Source organism: Danio rerio, chromosome 2, assembly GCF_049306965.1.
Source record: "Danio rerio strain Tuebingen ecotype United States chromosome 2, GRCz12tu, whole genome shotgun sequence".
Classification (NCBI taxonomy): Eukaryota; Metazoa; Chordata; class Actinopteri; order Cypriniformes; family Danionidae; genus Danio; species Danio rerio.
In genome coordinates this window covers 54,859,684-54,882,344 of record NC_133177.1, presented here as the reverse complement: position 1 = coordinate 54,882,344, position 22,661 = coordinate 54,859,684, and the positions used below count along the sequence as shown (strand labels likewise).

General features: G+C 37.8%; 3 protein-coding genes across 4 annotated transcripts in view; all 3 read left to right on the top strand.

Moving 5' to 3' along the window:
• pigrl2.4 (polymeric immunoglobulin receptor-like 2.4) overlaps positions 1-22,661 on the top strand; it is a 55,840-nt gene that overhangs the window by 32,897 nt on the left and 282 nt on the right. Inside the window, 8 exon segments of one of the 2 annotated variants that reach the window (NM_001306100.1) lie at positions 16,601-16,671; positions 16,839-17,141; positions 17,240-17,548; positions 17,629-17,647; positions 21,240-21,343; positions 21,458-21,510; positions 22,399-22,458; positions 22,540-22,611. In NM_001306100.1, coding sequence (NP_001293029.1) covers positions 16,611-16,671; positions 16,839-17,141; positions 17,240-17,548; positions 17,629-17,647; positions 21,240-21,343; positions 21,458-21,510; positions 22,399-22,458; positions 22,540-22,611 — 981 coding nt within the window. In that variant the 5' untranslated portion in view covers positions 16,601-16,610. 2 annotated transcript variants of the gene reach the window in all.
• Positions 4,274-5,888, top strand: pigrl2.3 (polymeric immunoglobulin receptor-like 2.3). Its single transcript, NM_001083878.1, has 5 exons — positions 4,274-4,338; positions 4,503-4,802; positions 4,905-5,213; positions 5,455-5,491; positions 5,696-5,888. The coding sequence occupies exons 1-5, from the start codon at positions 4,278-4,280 to the stop codon at positions 5,721-5,723; spliced, it is 735 nt and encodes a 244-aa protein (NP_001077347.1). The 5' UTR covers positions 4,274-4,277; the 3' UTR covers positions 5,724-5,888.
• Positions 7,591-10,240, top strand: LOC141378950 (polymeric immunoglobulin receptor-like). Its single transcript, XM_073931330.1, has 5 exons — positions 7,591-8,566; positions 8,734-9,036; positions 9,135-9,440; positions 9,688-9,724; positions 9,957-10,240. The coding sequence occupies exons 1-5, from the start codon at positions 8,506-8,508 to the stop codon at positions 9,988-9,990; spliced, it is 741 nt and encodes a 246-aa protein (XP_073787431.1). The 5' UTR covers positions 7,591-8,505; the 3' UTR covers positions 9,991-10,240.

The window sequence follows — 22,661 nt, the reverse complement described above, 5'->3', positions numbered from 1 at the left end:
GTGAAGCCAGTGCTGAAGTGGTCTCATATGGAGCAACCCGAGCGGCGTGACGGCGGCTGCGGATGCCATATGCCCCAGGAGCCTCTGAAAGAACTTCAGTGGGACCACTAGTTTGCTGTCGAGCTCCCTCAGACAGTTCAGCAACAGGCGAGCGCGTTCCTCGGAGAGGTGCGCTACCATGGTGATCGAGTCCAGCTCCATCCCGAGAAAAGAAATCCTCTGCACGGGGGCGAGTTTGCTCTTTTCTCGGTTGACCTGAAGCCCCAGTAGGCGGAGATGCCGAAGCACCTCGTCCCTGTGCACAATCAATTGCTCCCGCGAGTGGGCTAAAATCAGCCAGTCGTCGAGATAACTGAGTATGCGAATGCCCGCGAGCCGAAGGGGCGCTAGGGCACCCTCCGCGAGTTTGGTGAAGACCCGCGGAGACAGAGAGAGCCCGAAGGGGAGGACCTTGTACTGCCACGCTCGACCCTCGAACGCAAACCGCAGAAATTGGCGGTGGCGTGGAAGAATGGAGACATGGAAATACGCGTCCTTCAGGTCTATGGCTGCAAACCAATCCCGAGGACGAACGCATTGGAGAATGCGCCTCTGCGTGAGCATTCTGAACGGCAGCTTGTGCAGACAGCGGTTCAAAACGCGCAGATCTAGGATTGGCCGTGACCCACCGCTCTTTTTGGGTACGATGAAGTATGGGCTGTAAAACCCACTCTCCATCTCGGCTGGAGGAACCGGCTCGATTGCACCCTTCGCCAGGAGGGCAGCAATCTCCTCTCGCAAGACAGGGGCGGACAGGGGGTTGACCCTGGAGAAATACACGCCCGTAAACTTGGGGGGCCGTTTCGCGAACTGAATCGCGTAACCGAGTCTGATTGTGCGTATGAGCCACCGCGAGGGGCTGGCCCGCGCTAACCAGGCAGGCAGAGCCCTCGCTAATGGAGTCATCGCTACAATCGCTGACGTACCAGCGGTGGGGCAGCGCGGAGTGGGTGTGCTGATCCGGGAAGCACGAGGGTCCCGCGGAAAAGCTGGAGGAGAGCGATTCGCTCTGGCTCCGCACCCTGACTCCGGAGAGGGGGCTGGAGGGCTGAGGGAAGGGAGACCGTCCCCCCAGCGCTCGTGAGCCACTGGCGAAGCACGTAGAGTCTGCGAGCCGGAAGGCAGCGCGTCCCGGACTGGCAGAACTCGTGCAGTCACATCCGGGGAAGGGAAAAAGTGCTCTTTTACTGATGTTTTGGTGGCACTGAAAAGTACCGTTGTTATCGGGGCCCCGCCCTCCAGCGGGGAAAGAGCAAGTTTCCTCTTCTCCGGATGGCCTGTCTCAGGGACGCTTCGCGGTCCGTTTACCGGACTTAACGGCGCCCTGGGCAGGAGGGGCTGCCTGCTTTCGAGGTGAACGCCGCGCCCGCTTGGCCGGAGGCGCAGGCGGGGGCGGGGCAGCACTCGTTGGCGGGCGCCCTCGGCGAGGAACAGCGGAGGTGGATGGCTCGGCGGGCGGAGCGGGCTTACGGCCACGCCGATAGATGACATTGCCCATCGCATCCGACTGCTCTTTCACCGCCTTGAATTCCTGGGTGAATTCACCGACGGTGTCGCCGAACAGGCCAGCCTGGGATATGGGCGAGTCAAGAAAGCGAACTTTGTCAACGTCGCGCATATCGGCCAGGTTTAGCCAGAGGTGGCGTTCCTGAACCACAAGTGTGGACATCGTCCTCCCCAGCGCACACGCGGCGGACTTAGTAGTCCGAAGAGCATAGTCGGTCGCGGTGCGCAGCTCATGTAATAAGCTTGGGTTGGACCCGCCCTCGTGCAGCTCGGCCAGCGCCTGCGCTTGGTAGCGCTGGTAGGTGGCCATCGCGTGCAAAGCAGAAGCAGCCTGGCCCGCAGCCTTATAAGCTCTGGCTCCGAGGGAGGCAGACAACCTACAGGCTTTGGACGGGAGGCGGGGCAAACCCCGCCACGTAGAGGCGCCGCGCGGACAAAGATTGACCGCGATAGCGCGCTCCACTGACGGGATCGCCTCATACCCCCTGGCAGCTCCGCCGTCAAGGGCGGTGAGGGCGGAGGCACTCGCAGCACGGGCAGAGAAAGGTGCCCTCCAGGACTGCGTGAGCCTACTGTGCACTTCCGGGAAGAAGGGGACGAGAGGCTTCGAAGGCTTCGCCTTCTGGTCCTCTACGTAGCACCCATCTAGTCGGTCCGGCCGCGGAGCTGGGGGATAAACCATCTCCAACCCCACGGCCGAAGCAGCCCGGGAAAGCACGGCTAACATGTCCGCTTCAGGATCCGATTTGACAGCGCTCACCTGCCCGGAGGGGGCGAGCGGGTCCGGATCTTCGTCGGACAGTGAAAGCCCACCCTCCGATGCCGCGGAGGACATCTGATCTCCGGTGTCAGCGAGTGTGAGAGCTACCATCTGGTTAGACGGATCACTCTCACCACCCGAAGCTTGGATGGAGCGCCGTGAGGAGCGAGAGGTCCGCGAGCCCGTGGGCGGCGGATTAGCTCCCGCTGAAACCCTCAGATCTGCCCGAGCGCCCGCTGCTTTTTTAGAACAGGAGGCAACTGGGGTGGCTCGCTCTCTTGCGAAAGTTAGCCGCGATCTTAGCTGTGCAACGGTCATGGCATCGCAATGACGACATGAACCGCCCGCGAGCACCGCATTAACATGCTGGACCCCCAAACATGCAATGCAGTGATCGTGTCCATCATCCGGAGACAGGAAACCCCCGCATCCAGAAACGCACAGTCGGAGCGCCATCCTGAAAAGGACGTGCTGCACGACTGTGTTGCTCTTTTAGGAAAGTTGCAACTATACGCACCGCTCTGGAGGACCGGACCCAAAGAACCGCAGGCAAGGGAGTAACCCAGCTCGACCGTCTGCCACCGCGAAGACCCACTGTGGACCGGGAGACACACTCGTTCGCTCTGAAGTGCTGATCAGCAAGAGGAACCCTCATCGACTCACTCAGAAAGGATCTGAAGCGAAAAGGATGGCGTCTGCTGGCTTCAGGTGTGCTTATATGCTGAGATGATTGCAGATGTCGCACACCTGCGCAAGCTTACGCTGCCAATTAATTTCATTCATTGGCCCGTTCAATACTCTCCAGATAAGCGGCTTCTGATACGAATCCTCCCATTCATGGCACTGAAGTTCCCCAACCGAAGGGGAACTGTAGTTTCTCTAGTAAAGAATGGTGTATCAACCTCCTGCAAATTACAAAGCACCATGCTAATACAGCTAGCTAAACAATGGGTGACAGTGGTGGGGTAGGTTGAAACAACTGTTTTAAATGCATACAAACTCTTAAACACACATACATATGAATGTGCACAAACAAATGCACTTGCGCATGCACAAACACACACAATATGCACATACACTTTCAATATTCACATATATTGTATTACTGCAGTCATTTATTTACAATAAAACTGTTGTTGTGGCATATCACTAGTACCATTAGTTTTTGTGCATTTTGTCTACCTGTTACAACTTAGCCCAGTATGTGTTACAACTTACCCTAGTAGTGGGGTAGGATGTAACAAATGACCACTTTGTATTTGTCATCATCTCACAAAGTCTGTGATATAGTTTAAGAAATTTAAATTGTTGACGTTTGTAGTAGACAAATGTGGGTACTTTGCCTAAAAGTTTCAGTCATGCAGCTAAAAAAAAAGGTTGTTTTAGGTGCTAAAGAAAAATTGTGTTACAATCATCCCTGGTCTCCCCTATGTTCGACTATGTGTGCTGTTATTGTAGTTTCACCTTCTTCTCAGTTTTCACTTTCTACCCTAATGTTGTCTTCAGTGCAAACAAAACATGCCTCTTATCTTGCTCTGACCAAGTATAGACATTAGAGGAAACACATTGAGTATTAACCAAAAAAAAACATTAATATCTCACCTATTCTTGAGTAGACGGTTACAGTAATTCAAAATGAATTAAAGCTTCAGGTACAGATTACATTAATTTCATATCTGCGTATACCAGTGAATTTTAACTTGTCAAATTAAAGGTTTCAGAAGGGTTGTAATCTAATGTACTTACTAATTAACATTAGCCTAATTAATTTAGACCTTGAAATAGACTTTAAAGAGAGAGAAAGAGAAAAAGAACTACTTGATATGCTGATAACCGTTATTCGTCATTGACAGGAATGACTGATTTAGTCATTGAAATTTACACAATTTAATATGTAGTCACTGGCAAGAAAGGGAAGCAGATCAGCCATTACAAAACAACTAAACCACTCCGAAGCTGACAGAGAAACAGAATGGCAGCGTACGCAGCGGCAAAAATACTCTACCTTTCAGTCGGGTTTTGGCTCATTTTGGGTGAGTATTACATTTGTGCTCATATTCTAGTGTATCCTATACATTCATTTGTGATGACGGATATAATGATCAGTTGTTGTTGCTTTCAGTGTTATAAATCAGGATACAACAAGTGGCTTTGTCTTAATCATAGAAGTATTAACAGTTGTGTGTTGTTTGTTTAGGTGCTGAAAGCTACGATGCATTTTCAAGTAATAGATTAACTGTTAAGCCTGGAGGATCTGTCACCATCCCATGTTATTATGATGAGAAAAACACACAGCTGAAATACTGGTACTCAGTAAATGATGAATGTAATACATACACAAACACAACAGAGGAGAATCTGTCAGTGATTGATCATCCTGATCAGAGTCTCGTCACTGTGACTATGAGGAACCTGCAGGAGAAACACACTGGAGAGTATCATTGTGGTGTGGTGCCTGGAGGTGTTATATATAAAATTTATCTGCAGGTTCAAGATGGTACGAGAGTAGAATTAATATATTCTTATTATAATCTCAGATTCTCTGGCTTCACACATATGCATTTTACAGTTTTCAATGTCTGCTGTCTGTGTGTTTCAGTTCCTGATGTGTCTGTGAAGAGCAGCAGTGTATCTGGACATGAAGGTGGTAATGTCAGTGTTCAGTGTTTCTACAGTTCTGGATACAGGGATAAACAGAAACGCTGGTGCAGATTTAAAGATGAGAAGTGTTTCAGAGAGAAGAAGACGAACACATCCAAGAATTCATCAGTGCAGATCAGTGATGATGGTGAAAGCTCCTTCACTGTGCTGATGACTGGACTGACACTCTCTGATTCTGGATGGTATTACTGCTCTGCTGGAGAACAAATCCTTCCTCTTCAACTCACTGTAACCACATCAGAATCAGGTAAAAAAAATTCAGTGATTCTTTGTGGTAGTTAAGATGCTATGCAGATGCTACTGTATGTAGCACTTAGTGTTAACTCTCTGATTACGAGCCAGAGAATCTTTTTTTTAGTGCCATTTAGCATAATTTTTAGGGTCTACTTTTATAAAATTCTAAATGTTGGCAAAACTCATGCCCTATTCAATATTGTATCTTTTTTTCGTTTGAAAATATATCTATTTTTTATTTTTGTGTTTGACAGTGAGTGTGAACACAGACACCGGCACTCACCCGGACAGGTAAGTATTAAAGAAATTCGGCAACATATAATGTCATATATGTACTTTCTCATTAATTATTTTGAGATACTTGTATATCCTTAATGAAACCTGTTTTAATCCTGTTTTTTAAGCATGACTAAAATATGTTATGTAATGTAAGGGTTTGATTGTGTGTAAATCAATGCATAATGTGAGACAGAAATGTTCTCTTCTATCTTTCAGATGGCGTTTCTGCCTTTCACACAGCTAGAGTTTCTGAACATCGACCAGAACCATCTGATGATTAAAAACTCATAATAAATATTTATATTCTGGTTTACAGTCAGTTGAACAAACTAGAGTACAATAATCATTGTTTAAAGTTTATTTGACCTCTATATTGGCTAAATGCGAATCTTTAAAAAAAAAAAAAAAAGAAGTGAATTTGTTTTTACTTTAATGCAAGAATAATCGATTATCTTCTGTATGCTCCTAAAATAAAAAGTCAAATTCAGATTATTTCCTCTCATCTGTCTTCATTTACTGGAGTAATTGTGTTTCAGCTCAACCAGTCAAAAATGTTTGAAAGGGCTTACATTAAGGGTTTATTATCTAGATCAACAACTATTGCATGAGTGGTTTGAAAGGTTTTATATTATGTAATACAATTTGATTCTTCTGAAATTATTACATGCAGTTGAAGTCAGAATATATTATGTTTTAGCCCTCATTTGGATTATTTTCTTTTTTTCAGTATTTATTAAATGATGTTTAACAGAGCAAGGGAATTTTCACAGTATGTCTGACAATATTTTTTCTTCTGGAGAAAGTCTTATTTGTTTTATTTTAGCTAGAATTAAAGCAGTTTTTAATTTATTAAAACCATTTTAAGGTCAAAATTATTACCCCCTTTAAGCTATATTTTTTCCGATAGTCTACAAAACAAACAATCATTATACAATAACTTGCCTAATTACCCTAACCTGCCTAGTTAACCTAATTAACCCAGTTAAGCCTTTAAATGTCACTTTAAGCTCTATAGAAGTGTCTTAAAACATTTCTAGTGAAATATTATTTACTGTCATCATGGCAACGATAAAATAAATCAGTTATTAGACATGAGTTATTAAAACTATTATGTTTAGAAATGTGTTGAAGAAATCTTCTCTCTGTTAAACAGAAATTGGGGAAAAAATAAACAGAGGGGCTAATAATTCAGGGGGGCTAATAATTCTGACTTTAACTGTATATACAGTTATATATATATATATATATATATATATATATATATATAAAGCGATTGCAACAAACCATTGAAGTTGAAAAACAAATCCTAATGAGTACTGTGAGCTTAATCCATTTGAGTAAATAAAGCAATTTGAGCACAGCAAAACCCAAAAAATGAAGAGAACTCAAACTGTGAACCTACTCCATTTAGGTTGAAGTAATGAAATATTTAATTAACTCAATACCTTCAACACTGAGTTCAAAACTCCTTTCAAATGAATAAAATTAACTTTCAGTCATTTCTGAATTAACTACACTCATTTCATTTGATAAAGTTGACTGTTTGGTTTTACAGTGTATATAACATATCCTGGGTGTACATTTTGTAAGATTTACTAGTGTACTGATTTTAAGTGTACTGGTATTAAAGAAATGCAAATTGAAAATTTAAACAATACAAGGGTGAAACTAAATAAATATCTGTAAGGTGTATCCAATCACCAGTTAATTTGAATAATGGAAAATTAACAAAGTAAACATTATGGTAATCAGATATAACCCCTGTTATTGTCTGAAGTGATTCAATAGGCACAAAACACTAATGATATAAACGGTGCTGACTTGAATGAATTTAAAAATAGCAATATGTGATGCAGAAGCTAGAAACCCTTCATATAAAAAATCTAATATATGGACTTCAACTGTATATGTGTATATATGGCACGGCTACATTTCCTCATGGCACATTCCAGACATAATTACTGAGGTAAAAAAAAAAATGTTACAGAATTACATGGAAATAAACATTATACTTACTTTTAGAGTACTTTTTGTGTTGTCTATATATATATATATATATATATATATATATATATATATATATATATATATATATATATATATATATATATATATTTAAGTATTTTATTTTATGATCAAATAATACATGTAAATATTTGCAATCAATTAGATTATTTATAAGAAAAACACTGGCAGCATTAAATAAACATGATTTGGATTTAATAAAACTTTATCTAATGAGTAATTTGTTTTTGTAATGTACTCAAGGAAACAATCGTTTTGAACTGTATATAACTTACGATAAGCAACAGTTTAAAAAAATCTTCATGAATTAATCTAGGCTAATGTTAATTATTAAGATTACTGACTTTCTGAAACCTTACAGTGTATATTGCTTGTTAAATTAGCATTCAAGTTAAAAAGTTAAAAATGCACTGTACACGCAGAAATGAAAATAATATGTTATTCTGTACTTGAAGCTTTAATTCAATTTAAATTATCAAAAAAATAATAATAATAATAACTGTGACGCCCACTGAAGAATAAGTGAGATGTTAATGTTCCGTTGCTTTATTAATACTTATGTGTTTCCTCTATTGTCTATACTTGGTCAGTGTAAGATAATGGGCATTTTTGTTTCCACTGAAGACAACATGAAGGACGAAAAGGGAAGCTGAGATGAAAGTGAAGTCATAACAACAGCACACATATAGTCAAACACGCACAACTGAAGTTTCAGCTATATTTGGATTATTAAATGTTGTTTTCATTCTAATGGATCAGCTTCATCATTTTGTCAATGAGACCTCACTCATAGCTTTCCATGTTATGCGATTATGTGAGGACGGAAGATAATAGTGTGTTATTTAGTGTTATTTAGACCTTGAAGAGAGAGAAAAAAAGAGCTACTTGACATGACGTGCTGATAACCATTTTTCTAATTTTGTTTAGTCGTTGGCAGGAAAAGGGAAGTAGATCAGCCACTACAACCCAGTTAAACCACTAGATGCTGACAGAGAAACAGAATGGCAGCGTACGCAACAGCAAAAATACTCTACATTTCAATCGGGTTTTGGTTTATTTTGAGTGAGTATTACATGTTGTGGTCCATTTCTAGTGTATCCTATACATTCATTTATAACGACAGGTATAATGCTCAGTTGTTGTTGCTTTTAGTGTGTTATATGTAAGGATAGAACAAGTGATTTTGTCTTAATCATGGACGCAGTAACAGTTGTGTGTTGTTTGTTTAGGTGCTGACAGCTACAATGAATTTTCAAATCATGCGTTAACTGTTCGGCCTGGAGGATCTGTCACCATCCCATGTCATTATAATGAGCAATACGCACAACTGAAGAAACATTGTTATTTAGAAACTGATAAATACACAAACACAAGAGAGAAGAATCTGTTAGTAATTGATCATCCTGATCAGAGTCTCTTTACTGTGAATATGAGGAACCTGCGGGAGAATCAAAGTGGACTTTATTTTTGTGTTGTGGAGACTGGAGAAACGGGGACTGTTATATATCAGTTTTACCTCAAGGTTCAATATGGTAGAGTAGAAAATTTTTTATCTTATTTTATTCTCAGATTTTTTGACTTCACACACACCTTTTTATTATGTCTAATGTCTGCTGTCTGTGTGTTTCAGTTCCTGCTGTGTCTGTGATGAGCAGCAGTGTATCTGGACATGAAGGTGATACTGTCAGTGTTCAGTGTTTCTACAGTTCTGGATATAAGAATGAACAGAAACGCTGGTGCAGATATAAAGATCAGAAGTGTTTCATAAAGAAGACGAACACATCCCAGAGTTCTTCAGTGCAGATCAGTGATGATGGTGAAAACTCCTTCACTGTGCTGATGACTGGACTGAGACTCTCTGATTCTGGATGGTATTTCTGCTCTGTAGGAAATCAAATGATTCCTGTTCAACTCACTGTAACTGAGGCAGAATCAGGTAAAAAAATCTTTAGTAATTCTTAGTATTAGTTAAGATGCTATGCAGATGCTACTGTATGTAGCACTTAAAGTGGTTACTGTCTGATTACAAGCCAAAGAACCATTTTTAGTGCTGTTTAACACCATTTTTATTGTGCACTTTTATTAAATGCTAAATGTTGGCAAAACTCAGACCCTAATCAATGCTGTAAGGCTTTTCTGTTTAAAAATAACTATTTTATTTTATTATTTTTTGTGTTTGACAGTGAGTGTAAACACAGACACCGGCACTCAGAAGGACAAGTAAGCATTAAAAAAAATTTACATTATTGTGATATATATATATTTTGTCAGCAACATCTAATGTTATATATGTACTTTTTCTTTTATTATTTTGAGATACTTGTGTATCTTTAATGAAACATGTTTTAATTATATTTTTTCTGATAAAATGCATCACTAAAAATATTTTCTGTAATGTAAGGGTTTGAATGTGTGCAAATGTGAGACAGAAATTTTCTCTTCTATCTTTCAGGTCTTTCAGACGTTTCTGCCTTTCACACAGCTAGAGTTTCTGGACATCGACCAGAACCATCTGATGATAAAAACTCATAATAAATATTCATATTCTGCTTTACAGTCAGTGAACAAACTAGAGTTCATTAATCATTTAAAGTTCATTTGACATCTATCTTTGCTAAATGCAAATCTTTTTTTTTCTTTAAAAACTAGTGAATTTGTTTTACTTCAATGCAAGAATAATCGATTATTTTCTGTATGCTTCTAAAATAAAAATAAAAAAAACGTCAAATTCAGATTATTGCCTTTCAATTGTCTTCATTTACTGGAGTAATAATTTTGTTTCAGCTCAACCGGTTAAAAATGTTTGAAAGGGCTTACATTAAGGGTTTATTATCTAGAATCACCAACTATTGCATGAGTGGTTTGAAATTTTTTTTATTATGTGACACAATTTGATTCTTCTGAAATTATTATATACAGATGAAATCAGAATTATTAGCCCTCATTGGAATTCTTTTTCTTTTTTTTCAACATTTCTCAAATGATGTTTAACAGAGCAAGGACATTTTCACAATGTGTCTAATAATATTTTTTCTTTTGGAGAAAGTCTTATTTATTTTATTTCTGCTAAAATAAAAGCAGTTTTTAATTTATTAAAACCATTTTAAGGTCAAAATTATTAGCCCCTTTAAGCTATAGTTTTTTTCTCGATAGTCTACAAAACAAACCATTGTTATACAATAACTTGCCTAATTACCCTAACCTGCCTAGTTAACCTAATTAATCTATTTAAGCCTTTAAATGTCACTTTAAGCTGTATAGAAGTGTCTTGAAAAATATCTAGTAAAATATTATTTACTGTCATCATGGCAAAGATAAACTAAATCAGTTATTAGAAATTAGTTATTAAAACTATTATGTTTAGAAATGTGTTGAAAAAATATCTCCGTTTAACAGAAATTGGCGAAAAAAACAGGGGGGCTAATAATTCAGACTTCAACTGTATACACACTGTAAAACCCTTAAAGTTAAGGTAACTTAAATCGTTTGAGGAAACCGAATGCAACAAACCATTTAAGTTCAAAAACTAATCCTAATAGGTAATGTGAACTTAATCTATTTGAGTAAATGGAGCAATTTGAGCACAGTAAAACCTGATAAATGAAGAGAACTCAAACCAACTGAGTTCTGTAAAACCCAATAAGTTAAGGCAACTCAAACCATTTGAGAAAGCCGATTGCTACAAACCGTTTGAGTTAAACTAATCTATATGAGTACTGTGATCTTACTCCATTAAAGTTGAAGTAATGAGATTTTTAATTAACTCATTATCTTCAATACTGAGTTCAAAACTCTTTTCAAATGAATAGAATATATTATATAAACGGTGCTGACTTGAATCAGTTTAAATATGGCAATATGTGATGCAGAAGCTAGAAACCCTTTATATAGAAATCTAATATATGGACTTCAACTGTATATGTTCATACATGGTGTGGCTATATAGAAAATCTACCTCATGGCACATTCCAGACACAAATACTGAGGTAAAAAAGTGTTACTGAATGACACTATACTGACTTTTAGGGCACTTTTTGTGTTTATATATATATATATATATATATATATATATATATATATATATATATGTGTGTGTGTGTGTGTGTGTGTGTGTGTGTGTGTGTGTGTGTGGCCAATAACACCCTACTTTTATCAGGGAAATAACACAGCCAAAACATCTATAAGAAAAATTGATTCTTTTACTCTGGACTGAGCCTCAAGGAGACACAGCATTAACTTACTTTGTTTGGGAAATAAGTAGCAAGCTTTAAAACAGGTCCAATCAATAAACAAAGTTGGATTTATGGCAAAATAAAAATAGAGCAGCAACAGGAAAAGGAAAAAAACATATATAAATATAAGAATAAATTCTTTGACAGTATTCAAAACATCCAATTAAAAATACCCATGTGACTTAAAGTAGTGCAAAAACACGTTAATAAACTATTTAATGTGTGAAAAACAACGGCAGTGGCTTATCTGTGCCTAATAAAGCAAACAAAAAACAGAATAAATGAGCAATCAGCACATTCCACTACATACAACACATTACACATATGATAATTCACATGAAAAGGCATTTTTTACATAAATTAATGTGTTCAGAATTCCCCTTCCTCACCGAGATTTCTCACATGCAGGAACAATGATCGCCTGAGCAGCAAATTAAGCCAGCAGATAAACAAACTCACACCACATTAGAGCTGGGCGATAATTCGATATCGATAATTATCACGATATAAAAAACTTCGATAAAATGATAATGACAGTTCGATAATTGCTCGATAATATTTACGCACTATGCGTAACGTTGCGCAAGCATTTTGCAGCCTGCCCTTCCAGATGCCGCACGCCTTACAAGTTTACAGCCATACAGTGTCTGTTGCACTGAAAGGAGTAAGAAAGAAATAAGGTAAAAAAGGTCGGAGTCACAGACATTGTTGACAAGAAACGTCACTAGACCTCAGTCATGAGCTACTTATTTTTTTGCTATCCGACACAAAACAGAGTAACGTACACCGCAAACTGCGCAGACGTCTTGTGTCATCAAAAACACCACAAACCTGTTTCACCATTTAAAACAAGACCACATATGAAGATGCTAAGAAAGTACAGACCTAAACAAGTGTTAGTAAACCAGCGCAGCTACCCAGCAGTCTCGTGTCATCATTTTCGAAAGCCATGCCTTATGAGAAAAAAACCCGAAAAGACAGACGAAAGACATGACGGACAACACAATCTCAATCACATCTCAATGAACACTTAATGCTTGCTGTAAACTGCAGGCTGCATCATTTAAGGGTATTTGTTAAGACAATAAATTTTCTTTTGATGTCAAGCTTATGTTTCCTTTTAATATTAAAATATTTGTTTTGTTTAGTTTAGTTTATTTGTTTACAGGGTCAATGCACATTAATAAACATTACTGTAAAATGTGCCAGAATTAGCCAAGAATGGCTATTTTTCATCCGTAGACCCTTTACAGAATGTTAAAAAGTCACACCTAAAATAGAAGCACAACATTAAACATTAAATACACTTTCATAAGAAATACAGTTAAAAAAGTAAAGAAAAGAAAAAATAGAAAAGAAAAGAAAAAAGAACAGACTGATGGGAGCAGAGGACAAAAAGCCAAAGACAACAGTACAAATGTGTCTAGAATACAGTACTAATGCTGACAATGCTGATTTGTCAATAACCAATTTCTTACATGAGACTGAAAAGAACGAAAAGTGCATGATCTTCTAATTGTTAGTGGGATGGAGTTCCATTCCCTAGCAGCTCTCACTGAAAATACAGATTGACTGAATTTGCTTTTTTTGAGAGGAATAATGCAGTCCCCTCTGTCACCTCCTCTAGTAGTTCGTTGAGCAGTCATTCTAATATTTATAAACTGATTTAATGGTGAAGTCGGGTTATGTAAAGTCTTAAACATTAAACAGATATGAACATATGTAATTAAATTTTCCCAACTAAGCAGGTTGTATTTCTTTAATATTAAACAATGGTGATATTCTACTGATTTCTTATCAAGGGTTTTTATGGATTGTTTGTATAAAGATTTAAGTGGCTTCAGAGTAGTGATGCTGGCTTGGGACCAAGTGGTTAAACAATAAGTGATGTGAGAAATGATCATGGAGTGATAATAGATTAGAGCAGCCTCACATGACATGTAATCTGTATACCACTATTGTCTCTCATCGACGGTAAAATAACCAGCCTTTATATAGCCTATTTAAAGGACATAATCACAGAGGAGAAATCAGATGCTCAATACATAATCTTTAAAATAATGACATATTAAAAATGCAGCAAATATATGACAGACGTTTACAACAACAGTGGATCATTAATTAAATCCTTTTTACCACAGATTAAAGCATCATCCACCCGCAGTTGTTTAAGGCGGGCACGAACTAAATAAATATATAGGCTACATATTTCCTTGAAAATGTATCTTTTTGTAACGAATTTCGTTTTGTATAATGTGTAACTTAATTTTGATGTATATTTTGTTGGTCAGTTATCTACAGCATGAACGAGAACGAATAACATCTGAGGTGAATCGCTTTAACACAAGTCCGATATGCTTTAGCGCCAAAACGATCCATCAAACTATTTTCACGGTTTCATTTTAATTCATTAACTAAACGCGCTCTGGGCAGCATGAACTGTACAGTCTTTTCGCACCACTGATAGATTTCTTGGGTTACCTCGGAAGAATAAACTTGGATGGAGCGTAGAAGCTCGCTGTGCAAACGGAGGCTCCCCGGCTGGCTCCCCGCATGTTTTCATTGTGATGCGCGATTTGTAAATTGAGAGTCTACATAGACCTATTCGTGCTAGTCTGTTAGACAAATTTGGTTAAAACACGCGTGGATATTTCGGAGATATGCGCATAACAAAGGGTTTATGCGTCCCGCAATATGGGATGTCAAGAGGGTGACAGCATAAGGTAAACTGCACACACTTGATTATATAATGCGTGGATGCGTCTCACAGCGCAAAGCACAACTAAACCTTTATATGTCCATGCTTAGTCAGTCATCGATAAGATCTATCGATGAAAGCGTTATCGACAATTAATAGATCAAGTAATCATTAGCATCCCTAAATAAAATACATTAAAGTATATTTCACCCTAAATTCACCATATACGATTAAAAGGAGAGTTCATCCAAAACTGAAAATTCGGTAACTTTTTACAATAAGGTTTATTAGTTAATGCATTTACTATCATGAACTAATCCTGAACAACACATGTACAGCATTTATTAATCATAATTAAACATTTACTAATGCATTTTTAACATTCAAGTCCATGCTTGTTAACATTAGTTAATGCACCATGAGTTAACATGAACTAACAATGAACAGCTGTATTTTCATTAACTAACGTTAACTAGCATGAACAAATACAGTAGTGAATGTATTGTTCATTGTTTGTTCATGTTAGTAAATGCATTAACGTTAACTAATGAACCTTATCTTAAAGTGTGACTGAAAATTCTGTGACCATAAACTAACGTTGTTCCAAACCGGGTATATTTATTTTTTCTGATGTTGAACAATAATAACTTGTAGGTAATGTATTTGGTTGTTGAAAACTTGAACAAGTAAATTCTGAATTAAGATTGTTCTTTTGTTTATTATTTTATTATTTATATTGTCAGACAGCTAAAACTTTTTACTAAATGTGTTAAATCGGCTGCACAAATCCATTGGCATGCTGAAAATCTTATATATTTGATAGATATAAAGATTTTACATTTATCGTGATAAATATCGATATCGACAGATATAAAAAAAATTATCGTGATAATTTTTTTTCCATATCGCCCAGCTCTAAACCACATGCATCTGCTACAGTACATGCTCCCAAGTTAACACAAAACTGCAAACTTTCTATCTTTAACAGTTGTATCCACTTTCTCTCTCTCTCTCTCTCTCTCTCTCTCTCTCTCTCTCTCTCTCTCTCTCTCTCTGTGTGTAACTGCTTCACACTGCGCTCTCTGTTTTTTTTCCGCGTTTGTGTGTGCGTGAACTCTTAAAGGGGCAGCGCTTAAAAACAAACAAAACTAAATAGGATTGTATTACTGGGGAAATTAATTAAATTTCAAATGAATTTACCCCGGTTGTATATGTATATATATATATATATATATATATATATATATATATATATATATATATATATATATATATATATATATTATAATTGATGTTTGAAGCATTTAAGTATTTTATCATAAAATAATACATGTAAATATTTGCAATCAATTAGATTATTTATGGGGAAAACACTGGCTGTGTGTATTGAGTAATTTGTTTTTGTACAGTGCTCAAGGAAACAATCATTGTAAACTGTAAATAACTTACAATAGGCAACAGTTTAAAAAAATCTTCATGAATTAATCTAGGCTATTGTTAATTATTAAGATTACAAACCTTCTGAAACCTTACAGTGTATATTGCTTGTTAAATTATCATTCAAGTTAAAAAGTTAAAAATGCACTGTACATGCAGAAATGAAAATAAATATTATTATGTACCTGAAGCTTTAATTTAACTTGAATTATTAAAAAAAAATAATAATAATAAAAATAACTGTGATGCCCACTGAAGAATAAGTGAGATGTTAATGTTCCGTTGCTTTATTAATACTCATGTGTTTCCTCTATTGTCTATACTTGGTCAGCGTAAGATAATGGGCATTTTTGTTTCCACTGAAGACAACATGAAGGACGAAAAGAACGGGAAGCTGAGATGAAAGTGAAGTCATAACAACAGCACACATATAGTCAAACACACACAACTGAAGTTTCAGATATATTTGGATTAATAAATGTTGTTTAGATTCTAATGGATCAGCTTCATCATTTTGTTAATGAGACCTCACTCAAAGCTTTCCATGTTATGCGATTATGTGAGGACGGAAGATAATAGTGTGTTTTTATTTAGACCTTGAAGAGAGAGAGAAAAAGAGCTACTTGACATGACGTGCTGATAACCATTATTCTAATTTTGTTTAGTCATTGGCAGGAAAAGGGAAGTAGATCAGCCACTACAACCCAGTTAAACCACTAGATGCTGACAGAGAAACAGAATGGCAGCGTACGCAACAGCAACAATACTCTACATTTCAATCGGGTTTTGGTTTATTTTGAGTGAGTATCACATGTTGTGGTCCATTTCTAGTGTATCCTATACATTCATTTATAACGACAGGTATAATGATCAGTTGTTGTTGCTTTTAGTGTGTTATATGTAATGATAGAACAAGTGATTTTGTCTTAATCATGGACGCAGTAACAGTTGTGTGTTGTTTGTTTAGGTGCTGACAGCTACAATGAATTTTCAAATCATGCGTTAACTGTTCGGCCTGGAGGATCTGTCACCATCCCATGTCATTATAATGAGCAATACACACAGCTGAAGAAACAGTGTTATTTAGAAACTGATAAATACACAAACACAAGAGAGAAGAATCTGTTAGTAATTGATCATCCTGATCAGAGTCTCTTTACTGTGACTATGAGGAACCTGCGGGAGAATCAAAGTGGACTTTATTATTGTGTTGTGGAGACTGGAGAAACGGGGACTGTTATATATCAGTTTTACCTCAAGGTTCAATATGGTAGAGTACAACAATTTAAATCTGATCTTATTCTCACATCTTTTGACTTCACACACACCTTTTTATAATGTCTAATGTCTGCTGTCTGTGTGTTTCAGTTCCTGATGTGTCTGTGATGAGCAGCAGTGTATCTGGACATGAAGGTGATACTGTCAGTGTTCAGTGTTTCTACAGTTCTGGATATAAGAATGAACAGAAACAGTGGTGCAGATATAAAAATCAGAAGTGTTTCGGAGAGAAGAAGACTGACACATCAAAGAGTTCATCAGTGCAGATCAGGGATGATGGTGAAAGCTGCTTCACTGTGCTGATGACTGGACTGAGACTCTCTGATTCTGGATGGTATTTCTGCTCTGTAGGAAACCAAATGATCCCTGTTCAACTCACTGTAACCCATACAGAATCAGGTAAAATAATTAGTAAACATTGTGCTACTACCTATGGAATAAAACAACTAAAATTGCTCTGATTTTTACTTTTTCTACAGATAGGAATAATAAAGACAGGTGAGTTTTTATTTGCTTTACAACTACTATCATCAGTCAAAATGGGCTCATTTTCTAGAATTGTTCTATAATTATCTTTAATGTTGCTGAAATGTCTTTGTCTTAAATGCTAACATACGTACATCATCATTTGATCATTGCTTTTGTTTTTTTTTCTTCCTCACTTCTGTTTTTGCTGAAGTGACTTTTCCAAAATAAGACTGAAGTCATCAAAGAACCACAAACGTTATGTGCATTGCTTAACGAAATTTACCCCGAAAGAAAATCTCTGTCATCATTTCCTCCATCGTCATTCACTTGTTCAAAACCTGTTTGAGTTTCTTTCTGCTGTTGAACACAAAGCAGACATTTGGAAGAATTCTGAAAACCTATAACCATCGACTTCCATAGCATTTATTTAGGACGTCAATGGTTATAGGTTTGCAGCTTTCTTTCAAATATCTGCTTTTGTGTTTAACAGAAGAAATAAAACCCTACAGGATTGGAACCATATTAAAGTGATACAAATTTTACTTTTAAGCTGGTGTATTTCCAATGCCATAAGCTCTTTTTTGTTTCTAACTTTTAATGGGATTTTAAAAAATGTTCTACTTACACTTTTGTGTAAAATGGCAGTTAATTGTGACCAGCGTTAAGCTTCATAAAAAAAAGATGCAAAGTAGGAAATATTGATCCTATGTGAAAATATGCAGTGGAGTAAAGTAACTAATTACAAATACTAAAAATACTGTAATTGAGTAGTTTTTCTCAGGAATTACTTAGTTTTGAAAATGTGTACTTTTACTTTTACTTCAGTATATATTTAGTGCAGTATCTGTACTTTTACCCTATTATTTTCCTTCAACCTGCAGTCACTACTTTATTTATTTGGTCTATGGGGATTGATCGAGTAGAAAAATCCGTCCTGTGATCCCTGTCCAATCAAAACACACATTAAATGTAAATCCCATCCTACTGAACAACCTCAAGACATAAGAGCTTTGTAAAGCAAACCATTTGGAAGCATTAAAAGTGTCCAAGAAGATGTCGAAAATCTTTACACGCAACGACTGAGAGACTATTTAGACTTAATATCACTGACGAGAAGATAAAGGATGTTTACTGTATGATGACTGAAATCACCAAACGGCCTTAAACAAGATCTAAATGCCCTACAGAATGTTACGTTTACACACACACATGCATAAATTGCATGTACACGCTTTAATGTTTCACAATACTCGCTACTCTTCAGTGGTGTAAAGTAACTAATTACAAATACTCAAATGACTGTAATTGAGTAGATTTCTCAGAAATTGTAATTTACAAAGTAGTTTTATAAATGTGTACTTTTACTTTCCCTAGAGTACATTTTTACTGCAGTATTGGTACTTTTACTCCACTACTTTCCTTCAACCTGCAGTCACCAGTGGTGGAAAGAGTATTGAAAAATCATACTCAAGTAAAAGTACCATTACTTACCTAAAAATTTAGTGTAAGTAAGGTAAAAGTATCTGTTGTAAATTGTACTTAAAGTATGAGTAAAAAGTAGCCCTTTTAAAAGTTATTACGCTGTTAAAAGCTGATGCGTTTACATGTAATTTGTGTATGTGTGTAAACGTAACATTCTGTAGTGCATCTAGTTATTGCTCAGCAGCTACACGCCATATGACGTTAAAATAAGGTTAGATTTAGGCCGTGATGTCAGGTGACCAAAATCCAACATCTAGCCAGTGTCTAAGGACGACGTTATTTTGATGTCCAATAACGATGTAAATATTTGGTCGTTTTTAGGTTGTTAGAAAGGGACCAAAATTCAACGTCGAGCCAGCAACTTAAACCAACGTCATATTGACGTCAAATACTGACATTTATTCATCAGGTATGGCAAACAAAATCCAACATCTGATAGACGTCAACCAGGCAAACAAAATCCAACATCTGATAGATGTCAGCCAGGCAAACAAAATCCAACATCTGATAGACGTCAACCAGGCAAACAAAATCCAAAATCTGATAGATGTCAGCCAGGCAAACAAAAACCAACATCTGATAGACGTCAACCAGGCAAACAAAATCCAACATCTGATAGATGTCAGCCAGGCAAACAAAATCCAACATCTGATAGACGTCAGCCAGGCAAACAAAATCCAACATCTGATAGATGTCAGCCAGGCAAACAAAATCCAACATCTGATAGACGTCAACCAGGCAAACAAAATCCAACATCTGATAGATGTCAGCCAGGCAAACAAAATCCAACATCTGATAGACGTCAGCCAGGCAAACAAAATCCAACATCTGATAGATGTCAGCCAGGCAAACAAAATCCAACATCTGATAGACGTCAGCCAGGCAAACAAAATCCAACATCTGATAGATGTCAGCCAGGCAAACAAAATCCAACATCTGATAGACGTCAACCAGGCAAACAAAATCCAACATCTGATAGATGTCAGCCAGGCAAACAAAATCCAACATCTGATAGATGTCAGCCAGCCAAACAAAATCCAACATCTGATAGATGTCAGCCAGGCAAACAAAATCCAACATCTGATAGATGTCAGCCAGGCAAACAAAATCCAACATCTGATAGATGTCAGCCAGGCAAACAAAATCCAACAGCTGATAGACGTCAACCAGGCAAACAAAATCCAACATCTGATAGATGTCAGCCAGGCAAACAAAATCCAACATCTGATAGATGTCAGCCAGGCAAACAAAATCCAACATCTGATAGATGTCAGCCAGGCAAACAAAATCCAACATCTGATAGACGTCAACCAGGCAAACAAAATCCAACATCTGATAGACGTCAACCAGGCAAACAAAATCCAACATCTGATAGACGTCAACCAGATTTTCATTTCCAAACAAAATTTCCCCATGACTTATGGTACAATGTCAATCTGACGTCATGTTGACATCTTGTGCCTGCTGGGTGTTCAGGAACATTTCGGTTCAGGAACATTTTCATCATTGACATGCGTCTAAACAGTCTCTGGGTCATTGCGTGTAAAGATTTTACCAATTTTACTGATCGACCCGCCCATCCGCTCGCTTTCCTAAACCTGAGCAACAGTTCACAAAAGCCGTCCAAAAAAATAAAAGCCCTAATTTTTTTATTCCACCGCGTTTTCGGATTTCGCCATGTTCTCACCCTGTCACGAAACTCGTTCACTTACTTTTTGGGATTCTGTTTTTGTCTTACCTGATTGCTGGAACTGCTCTTCCCTGGACTCGAAACCGGTCACCGTGGTCGACTCCTCTCTGCATCTCTAGCCTGCTGACGTACACGCTGAGCTGAGTGGACAAACGGGTTGCAGCGGGGAAGCCCTCCACAAGGAGCTAAGGCAAGCGCGAAAGAGAACAGTGTCACACCGCCCCGCAGCGTTCGCTTGAAAAAAATTTACGCGGCCGTACGTACCTCCCGGGATGTATTCTGCTGTCTCCAGAAACGTCTGCGGGACTACGTTTTCAGAATGAGCTTGGGTTGGATATGGACTGATTTTTAGAAAGTGACTGGTGCACGTGACTAGAATAGTGTCAGAGATTGGTGTTTTCTCTTTAGGGGGGTTTTTTAAAACTTTTTCTCCTTTCGATTTCCGTCCAGAGATGAGAAACTTTCGCCCGTGTGGTTTTTTGCTTTAACTCCAGTTCTTCTGATTTCATTGATTCTGGTTGGTGTTTTCATCTTTAAATGGAGACGGAGACCCAGTCAGTACTTCATTTTATTTCATACCTTTCCACTTTGTAATATTTTCTAACAGCACTGAATCTTACATAAATGATGCTAATGTCATATCATATTGTTTCATCTCTTTAAAACAGAGCAAGATGAACATCAATTAAAAGAAAGGAACGACAGCAGCACTACTGATGAAGTAAGTCTTTTTATTACAGTGTTTACATTCATTTATTAATTTTCCTTCTGCTTAGTCCTTTATTTATCAGGGATCGCCACAGCGGAATGAACTGCCAACTATTTCCGCATATGTTTTACACAGCAGATGCACTTTAAGTCGCAACCCAGTACTGGGAAACACCCATACACACTCATACACTAAGGCCAATTTCGTTTATTCAATTCACCTGTACCGCATATCTTTGGAATTTGGGGGAAACCGGAGCACCTGGAGGAAACCCACGCTGACACGAGGAGAACATGCAAACTCCACACTGAAACGCCAACTGACCCAGCTGGGACTTAAACCAGAGACATTCTTGCTGTGAGGCGACAGTGCTACAGTATTTGATTTGATTTTGGACATTTTTACTGCCAAATTACTGCCTGAGTGTCCTAGTTTTGGGAGCTGGGATTGTAGAGACTATTTCAGAGAGGGGTAAACTAATTGTATTGAGGGTTCTAAAAGCATGTAGAAAGAAACTGTTGAGTATTTTAGCCAAGCAAGCTTTAATACTCCAAAAGTTTGCTTCAATTAAAAAATAGTTTGTCATGAAATGAGATATGAACGCGAAATAAACTTTTCAGAGATACGTTTAAGAGGGCTCATTTAAATTCCCATTAGACACATTGAAGTAAAAATGATAAAGGACTTTTTGTTTCCCTCTTCTGGTCAACACAATAATACATTTTAGGATCCCCTTTCGAATACGGCTGTAATATCAGCACCAGTTAAAAATACAATGTTTTTAGGAAAACACAAAGTTGTTTTCTCTGTACTGCTTAATTCCATGCGATCTGTAGATCATTAAGTGAGTCATATGTTGACATTTCTCTTTTGTTTTCTGCTGTTTTGTGTAAAATGCAGATCTCCTCTAAACCTGATGATCTTGCTGTATACTGCTCTATAAATGATGAAACCCCATATGTAAGTAAACCTGACACACCAGTAATGCAATATCAAACATTAGAGTTAACAGTCAATGAATATCTCATATTTACCATTTAGTCCATTTCTCCACTGGATCCCAACAAGAACATGATCTACAGTACTATTGATTATATTCCTGGGAGTGAAGCAGTAAGTTTCTATAAAAGATTTGACATTTTAGTTCTGACAGTGTATTTACT

What these genes read in the sequence shown, in the direction of transcription:
- pigrl2.3 (NM_001083878.1), top strand. Translation starts at nt 4,278, where the DNA reads ATGGCAGCGTACGCAGCGGCAAAAATACTCTACCTTTCAGTCGGGTTT. An exon ending in TTATCTGCAGGTTCAAGATG is followed by an intron (nt 4,803 to 4,904) that starts GTACGAGAGTAG and finishes TGTGTGTTTCAG; the next exon opens with TTCCTGATGTGTCTGTGAAG. An exon ending in ACCGGCACTCACCCGGACAG is followed by an intron (nt 5,492 to 5,695) that starts GTAAGTATTAAA and finishes TCTATCTTTCAG; the next exon opens with ATGGCGTTTCTGCCTTTCAC.
- LOC141378950 (XM_073931330.1), top strand. Translation starts at nt 8,506, where the DNA reads ATGGCAGCGTACGCAACAGCAAAAATACTCTACATTTCAATCGGGTTT. An exon ending in TTACCTCAAGGTTCAATATG is followed by an intron (nt 9,037 to 9,134) that starts GTAGAGTAGAAA and finishes TGTGTGTTTCAG; the next exon opens with TTCCTGCTGTGTCTGTGATG. An exon ending in TGTAACTGAGGCAGAATCAG is followed by an intron (nt 9,441 to 9,687) that starts GTAAAAAAATCT and finishes TGTGTTTGACAG; the next exon opens with TGAGTGTAAACACAGACACC.